This window comes from Etheostoma spectabile, chromosome 6, assembly GCF_008692095.1.
Source record: "Etheostoma spectabile isolate EspeVRDwgs_2016 chromosome 6, UIUC_Espe_1.0, whole genome shotgun sequence".
NCBI lineage: Eukaryota > Metazoa > Chordata > Actinopteri > Perciformes > Percidae > Etheostoma > Etheostoma spectabile.
Genome location: NC_045738.1, coordinates 15,200,990 through 15,209,187, shown reverse-complemented (window position 1 = coordinate 15,209,187; position 8,198 = coordinate 15,200,990). Strand labels below are relative to the sequence as shown.

General features: G+C 44.5%; 1 protein-coding gene across 2 annotated transcripts in view; it reads right to left on the bottom strand.

Moving 5' to 3' along the window:
• Positions 1–8,198, bottom strand: part of si:dkeyp-97a10.3 (uncharacterized) — a 10,294-nt gene that overhangs the window by 1,099 nt on the left and 997 nt on the right. The window contains exons 3-9 of one of the 2 annotated variants that reach the window (XM_032517417.1): positions 5,848–6,198; positions 4,485–4,751; positions 3,410–3,697; positions 2,950–3,063; positions 2,760–2,824; positions 788–2,596; positions 1–405 (exon numbers count right to left, since the gene is read on the bottom strand). The exon at positions 1–405 is cut by the window's left edge and continues 1,099 nt beyond it. In XM_032517417.1, the coding sequence (XP_032373308.1) occupies positions 130–405; positions 788–2,596; positions 2,760–2,824; positions 2,950–3,063; positions 3,410–3,697; positions 4,485–4,751; positions 5,848–6,198 (3,170 nt within the window). In that variant the 3' untranslated portion in view covers positions 1–129. The remainder of the gene's footprint in view (positions 406–787; positions 2,597–2,759; positions 2,825–2,949; positions 3,064–3,409; positions 3,698–4,484; positions 4,752–5,847; positions 6,199–8,198) is intronic. The other variant, XM_032517418.1, reaches the window with a different exon arrangement.

Genomic DNA, 8,198 nt, shown 5'->3' with positions numbered 1-8,198 from the left:
GTGTGTGTGTGTGTGTGTGTGTAGCATTTTATATAAAATAAAATCATTCAGTGTCATGCAGCTTATTTAATTCAGTACATTTTTAAAAAGGGCAAATCAAGCCATCTCTGAGATAATTTGTCATTTCTTTTATTCTATAAGTAAAAATGTTTCATCCCCATGGGAGACATGGTAATTTCTTTCATTAAAAAAACTGACTTTAGGACAGAGATACCAGGTTATGACAGCTATATTTTGAGAGGAGAACCTTGTGCAGTCAGTCTTGTTGGTGTTATATTGGATCACGTCTGTCAACTGTTTGTTTGTGTCTGTGGATGCGGGACGGTTGTAAAGTGTAGTCTGCTGACATCTGTCATCATCTTGGTCTCCCTCTGTGATCCTGATGCTGGAAAGACACAACAAGCCCTTCATTGCCAACATGTCATGCAGAAGAAGAGGCAGAACCTTATACACACAATGCTACTTTTGAAAGCTGTCAGTGTCACAAACACTCAAGACTAAATACATTTTTATGGCACAGGGAAGACTGTCAATCGTAAAAATGCAACATCCATTTACAATTGCTGTCAAGCCTCCCTCAAGAAAATGCACGCTACAGACAAAAGCTCAAGCTGTTGAGGTGACAGTTTCAGGTAGAAACAGGGCCTGTAATACTGCACACATGCAAGTACACAGGAAGCATGACATGACAGCTTTAAGTGCACATCTGAGAGAAAACCGTGTGCTGCAATAAACATATGGCTGCTGTTGGCTGCCAATTCAAACCATCAAGCTGTGTCTCACTCACCTGCTGTGGGTGGGTGAAGTGGGCAGGGTGCCCGTGGCCACGGGCTTGGGCATGCCTCTGTGCAATGACATGCAAGTGGCCATTTCCAGGATGGTGATGATGGTTGGCGGGCCGCTGTTGTATTTGTGTGTGTCGTTGAGCCAAAGGCATGTTAACAGGAGGCCTGGGGGGCTCGGGACCTCTAGTTGGAGATTTGTGCTGGGTGTGCTTTTTGGGGAGGGTCTTGAACTGTGTGAGGGGGATAACTGGAGGAGGAATTGGTGGGTGCTGAGCCCCAACACGTGCCTGTGGACCAGGGTGAAGCAGGGCAGCCTGGGTCTGTTGTTTCCGATTCTGAAATGTTTGAGCCCGCTCGGTGTGGGTTGCAAGTGCATCCTGGGTTAGGTTACTGGGATTGTGCTGAGCAGAAGGGTTCGGTACTGGAGCAGTGCCTCCTTGGCGAGGTTGATTGGCACCATTTATGACAGGCTGTGTCTGTTTGCCCAGGCCTTGTGGTGGTGTATGGATCGGTACTGCTGTGTTCTGATGGGCCATGTGTGCCTGTGGAAGGTGATTAGGATCAGCCAAAGCTCTTGAATCTGCACCCCACGGTGCAGTCAGTCCCTGTCGTCTCATGGGTCCTTGTGACACAGCAGAGCGGCCGACAGAGGCCTGCTGGCTCATAATAGTCAGTGCCTGGGGGTTATTGCTGTGTGTGGCTTCCTGCCTGGGGGCGATCTGGCTACCAAGCGAACCTCTGATGTCGCGCTGAGCACTCTTCCTTTGTGTGTGGCCGCTTCTCTGTGTGTGGTTTTCAGCCTCAAGCTGTGTTACACTGCGAGTGTTTGGGCTTCGAAGATCAGCTGAACGGCTCTGTGTCTGTCTGTCCACTGATGGTGCATCTTGTCTGGGTGAAGCTCTGCTCCGCGAAGTGGTTTGGTTCCGAGGTCGAGAATTAGATCTGTTTTGGCTTCTACCTTCTCGTATGGGAGGATTAGATGTGTAGTCTGTAGTGTCAGAGGTGTACTCAGATGATGTCTGTCCTCTTTGAAGCGTGCCACTGGGATACGGTGGTGTCCCTCTGAGGAGGTCCCATGAGTTTCTATCAGACTTGCGATGAGGCTCTGGTTCCTGCTGGTACGTCTGTGTGTTGACGTTTCGCTGAGTGGTGTTGTTACTGTTAAAGTGTGTAAATCCAGTCGGGATAAGTCCAGACTGATCTGAATGGTGATCTGCTTCTATGTGACCACTCGGCCGGACGTCACTAGGATAGGACCGCCCACTTTGCATTCTTGGATGGGATTGCCCTGTATGTTCCAGGTTTTGTTGGGTTTGTGAAGCATTAGTAAGAGGAAATGAGCTGTCCTGCTGAGCCTGTTGGCTATTGATTGGGTACGAGTTAAGATTGACATGAATGCTGGGCATTTGCGCATTGTTGTTTTGCTGGGCAGTTTGTGGCAGCGTGTTAAGGCTCACGTGGACCGCCGGCTGCTGGGCGCCGCCCTGGGCAGCGCCAGTCTGTATCACAATGTTAGGATTTGGCTGTTGTGTGTTTGGGAGTGCGTTTGCATTCTGAGCATCAGTCTGCGTAAAAGCAGGGTTGTCAATTGCATTGTGTGGGTATGAATTGCCGTTCTGAGAAGCGTTCTGTAGGAGTCCATTTGTGTGGGTATGACCATTGTGTTGGTGTGTGTCAGAGTTATGCAGCGGCAGTGTCTGTAAGTTACCACGGCTTTCATGCGGGGCTCTGTATAAGCGGCCAGGGTGATATAGGGGAGGATCAGGACCCTGGCCCATATCACTTGCACCATTAGGATGTGGATCTGGAGGCTTAACGGGTGCAGATGAAAAAGGAGAGGGGAGGGAGAGAAGAAACAGCATAGGAAAGATGGAATGAGAGGGTTAATTTGTGAGAAGCCCTTTAGCACCATCACATGGACAAGATGAAGACTAAATTAATGGTGAATCATATGTAAACTTTACTGTGGCTTACTATAGGCCTGGGATTCGGGTTGGTCTTGTGTACAAGCACAGCAGTGTCATTTTGTCTCGGTTGTGCTGTAATTATGGAAATAAAAAGAAATCACTTTAAGGCAAGACAACACAGTGTAACTCAGCATAATATACAATAAAATATTGGACAGACAACATGTCCATGATCACACACACACACACAAACTTACCCCTCCTCCTTCGCTCGAGACAGACTATGAGCACAATGAGGAGCACGATGATTAGGATCAGCAGCAAACAGCCGATCACAATCCCCACCACTTCCCCTACATTTAGACATATGGCTGAAATAGAAAGAATGGTGTCAAAGGGGGAGAATTAATAAAGATAATGAGTCTGGAGCTCAGACAGACAAGAGGAGGGAAAAAAAAGTAAAAAAGCGATTGAGGAGAGGAGGGGAAGGTTCCAAAAGAAAAACAAGGATGATAAAGTAGAGAGAAAGAAATGAAAATAAAGGAGGAGAATATTTGTGTGAAAGTCACTGAATGACTTTGCCCACATTCTCACCAGATCAATCTCCCAGGATACTTTCTGTCCCTCTCCTGTCATGAAGACAGATACAGGGAAAGAGTCCAAAACCAACCGTCATCATTATCAGTCAGAGAGAGGTCAGCGTCCACCATAACTCACCTACAATAGCCAAGGCTGTCCCTTGCTGCGATGTGCCTCCAGTGATGGTGTTTGTGGCCGTGCAGACGTACTGGCCGCTCTCATTCGTTGAGTAAGTCTGAAGGCTGAGCACCCCACTGCCCGGCTGACTGGACGCGACCGGCTGTCCATCGCGTGTCCATGAGAAGAGGGCAGGGGGCAGCGAGTCAGACGTGCAGGTGAGTTGCACCGCCTGTCCCACCAACACATTCCCTCCCCCAACACAATTCTTCGCGGTCTGCATGGTCAGCACTGGGGTGTCAGGGCCATCTGGTTTGTTGATGATCAGAGGGCATTGTTATAAGCATCAAAACACATTTGGTACAACAAGGAAAATCTGTAATCCACAAAAGATGACTCTAATGCACAGTTGATATATTCTGCTTAAGGGTTTATCTTTTGTCAATTTTGGGTTTAAATGACTTTGTCTAGCTAAAGCATTTTGATGAGTAATCCTTGATGCGGTCGGCATATGAGGCTAAAGAAGGAGCTGTGCACTTTCCGGTTGGATGTTGAATCTAAAATCCCAATGGCTGCCACCTCTTGCATAAACATGTGTCTCAACAAGTCATATTTACAATGAAAGCTGATTGGCAGGCTTGGGGCCTATGCATATGAGAAGACACTTCACAGATACGTTACTGCAGCCTGCTGTAGTAACATGGCCACAGGAAGTGGTGATTCAAAATTAATCGTGACTTGCATTTCCATAAGTGCGTACACTTTTGGCATGCATAGCCCCAGCAGATTTTAACAACAGCCACTATCTGGTGTGTTCTTTATCTAGGTTTGATGTTAGAGAACAACTATGCGGAGCCAATTGAGAATGCCGTTGGGAGGATTGGACGTGTTGGCTATTACTGTGTTACATTAGAATTAAGGATGTGGTCATGACAAAGCTAGAAGCAGTACAAAAAGCGTATGGAAAAAATGTCCTGTGCAACCTGGATGCAATTCAGCACAGTCTGTGTGCAGTGCAATGTAGATAGAGTATATAAACTAGTGCTGTTTGCAGGGCTACATCAGCTGCTACTTGTCTTGATCAGTGGAAACTCACAGTAGACAGTGAGGCTCCGTGTGGCAGTTTGGGCGCTGACAGGGTTGCTGACGGTACATGTGTACACCCCGGCATCAGCCCGTGAGGCTCGGTTGATGACCAGAGAGCCACCTGAGATGGTGATCCTGGAATCGGCAATGATGGCTGTGCCTCCTTTGCCCCACTGGACTGTAGTACCCGTCCCAGCAGTCCACGTACAACTCAGAGAGACATTCTTCCCTTCCACCGCCACTGAGGGAACAAACAGACTCACCCCGACCACTGCATCTACAGAGAGAGTAAAAAATGTTTTGAATAGAAAAGCTGCACAATTACCAAGAAAAGGTTTCTAAAGGCACTTTTACTGTGGGTATGGAGCATTAGAGTGTGAGAGAGCTCACTTCAAAAGCTGCAGTGACAGAACAATAAAGGACAGTTTTATGTTCCTGTTGAGCATAATTTGTTGTAATCAAAGCAAGTGAGGGCTGAGGAGGGACAGGATTCAGATAGAGGCACAGATGGTGAAGAACGGGGCAGACGGTGTGAGTGGTAGCCGAGATGCCTTTTGGCGGGCAGCCTAAGTTAAATAATTGGAGAGGGAGATAAGGGGGCGTGCGGACAGAGGAGGCTGTGACTAAAAGAGAACCTCAGCAGCAACAGCAAACAAACAAAAACATTCGAGCAGCCACCACATAGCTCTAATCACATGCATTTTTGCAGACTTTCCGCTTGCCTGTGATTCGGCGAGGCATTTTATATTTCAGCTTCTACTCATTTCCACAGTACGTTATGAGTGAGTAAGTAGGAGGCTCAGAGTCGTGCTCAAGGACGTGGATGTTCCATGACATGAACTAGCTGCTGTGAGTTTGGAGGATGTGACCTTTTCAGTAATAATAGACTAGTGCCTCGAACAATTTGGTCACCCTGACACCCTATTAGCGTTGCTGGTAAGAGGAATAAAAAAGATCTAGTGTGGGCTGATGACTGAAAATAAAGAGAGACACCCAGCTGTTCAGGCTTCATTACAGTACTGGATGTAAATTAATGCAAATACTGAATGTACTGTATGTAAAGATGGCTACAATATCAAAACTCTAAGAGCATGAACGCTGCATATCAAATAGGTTTTATTAGCATAAAGCCCTGAGCCAGTAGCTTCATCCCCTCCTCTTTTTTCTTTCATTTTACCTCGCCTACTATGGGTCACTAATTTTATTACACCTCCCAGACTAATTCTCTTACTCCCCAAATTGTCCCTTGTCTCTCTTTACTCCCTTCTGTTCCTCCTTAACATTATCCCTTCCCTTAAAACATCCTCTACCGCACACTTCACCACCTCTTCTTCTTCTTTGTGAACTCACAGGCGCACTTCTTTATCTCTTACCAAACACACTCAGCTGTATCGATCTGGAGTTAGTGGCAAGGCCTGTTGTAGCAGTGGGGGTCACCACCACCGTGTAGTTCCCTGCATCTTGGAGTTGGGCGCCTCCGATTTGGAGCTGGGTGGGTGTGATGGTGACCCTGCCCTGGAACTGGGTCCCCGGGTTAACAGATGTGACTCCTCCAGTCCAAAAACCAATAGTGACTCCTCCTTGGTACTGCCATCCCATGGAAAAAACCTGGGGCACTGTCAGCACCGTGAACACTACGTTAGTACCAGTTTGAACCAGCACAGGGTCTGTCTGGAACTGGATCTGCACCGGGCTCTGAGCCAGCACATTGGCAGAGAGGAGGACTGAACAGAAAATAACAGGAGAGACAACCAGAAGTGGAAAGTAATTAGGTACATGTATACAGTACATTCAGTTGCTATAGTACAATTTTGAGTAATAAAATTTCCATTTTATTACTGTTACTTTATACTTCTACTCAACCATGTTTCAGAGGGAAATACTGTATTTTATAAGATTTAACGTTAAAAACATAAAATTAGTATACACAATACAGTGTATTGCTAGAAACCAGTGTTACCCAAAATTCTTGGCTTGTTTTTAGCTTGCCCAAAAAAACAGTCGGGACCCCTTTATACATTTTCAATGACTATGAGTTTTCAAATTGTCATATCATGAATGTTATTATAAAAACAATGTTGTAAAGAATCATTGATTTTACAGGCATTAAACTGTTGTATGCTGTTTGTCTATTTGTTGTCTGTATGTGAGTGAAGATGGGACAAGATGGTGTTTTTCTATTTGGCTGCCAGTCCTTTCCCCTTGTTTGTGTTGGTATTACAGATTCAAGCAGAATTTTCAATGCCCTTTCACTGGCATATGAAGCTACCACGCAAGAATGCTCTGGCCAACGAATTACAGTGAATCAAATCAATATGGCCCTGATCAGTCTCGCTGGACTGCCTCTACACGATTTTCACAGGAAAGCAAAGAATAAAATGACAAGAGCCAACAGCGAGATGGATTGCATTCAGGTTCCCACACTACGTTGTTAAAGACTTCAAAAACTATGTTGGTACCTGATTAAAAATACCGCTGGCCTTGTTGCTTTTTCAGTAGAGACAGAAAGATAAAGAGTCATGAGTCAGAAGAGAGAAACACCCATGAGTAATACAGCACACTGATGCCTTTATGTGCTGTTGGATTGTTTAGGCGCAATTCAAATAAGCTGTATGTATGACTGTTAGAGTCATATTAATGTATAACTATGATTACTATGTAACTTAGAAAATGATTTAGTGGCAGATATGTACGTTGAATGAACAATGGCCCAGAAGTCAACAGCAGGGCCAAAATCTGTGGTAACATTGACTGATGATATACCACAGAGGTTAACTGTTGTTAGGTGGGTCTAATGGCTGTAACTGTTCATTTTAACAATCTATTTGTTCCAAACTAATCGCTGTTCCTGAAAATGTAAAAGGTAAAATATTGTGCACCAAAGGACATTTGTCAGAGACATGTCAACCAAACTGCAGGCGTTTAGAATAGACTGAACTGTGCAGGTTGAATTACTATTTTGTAATATCAATTGCAGATAGACAGCTGCAAAATTAATATTTAATTATATGAAAATGTTGCTGATCCTTTCTTTAATTATTATCTTTCATGCATGAACAACCGCCCTTAGTTAATGAACATATTAAAATATCATTTACATTCCTAGTGCTAATTTACTGTGCAGCACAAACACCTAAAGTAGATCATTTTCATTCACCCAACCCTGTATTCTACCAGGGTAGGGAGTAACAATCTAATTTTGGGTAGGAAAATGTATCTACCTTGGGTAGGTACATGGTATGCAAGATCATCACTGAAGTCTTTAAAAACTGCTCACAAATACATTTCTTCAGGGGAAATTTCCAGCAGCTGGGCACTGTGGTTGTTACTCAAACAGGAATAAACAATGCATCTGTTGGGGACTCTTTTCATCTGCGGAGTAATACACATTTGGTCATGTGTTTTTTAATTGTTTTGGACAGCAGTGAATGGCACAGAGGAATAAGATATATTAGGCCTTAGATACACAGACAGCCCTTGTAAGTCGGATAAAATCATTGTGGGGTTTGGTTTTCTTTTCATGGGATTTATTAATAATAATGAAAACAGAACAGCACCAGCTTTATTTTTAAAGTGTGCATCTTATGCCAATGACCAGGCTACTTTTCATGTCTGTGTAGTATATCTATGTATTACAGCCATTAAACATTCTCTTGAAAGGGTAAAAGTTTGTGTTATCTTGTAGTATATTTATGTTATTCTGTATATATATATATATATATAT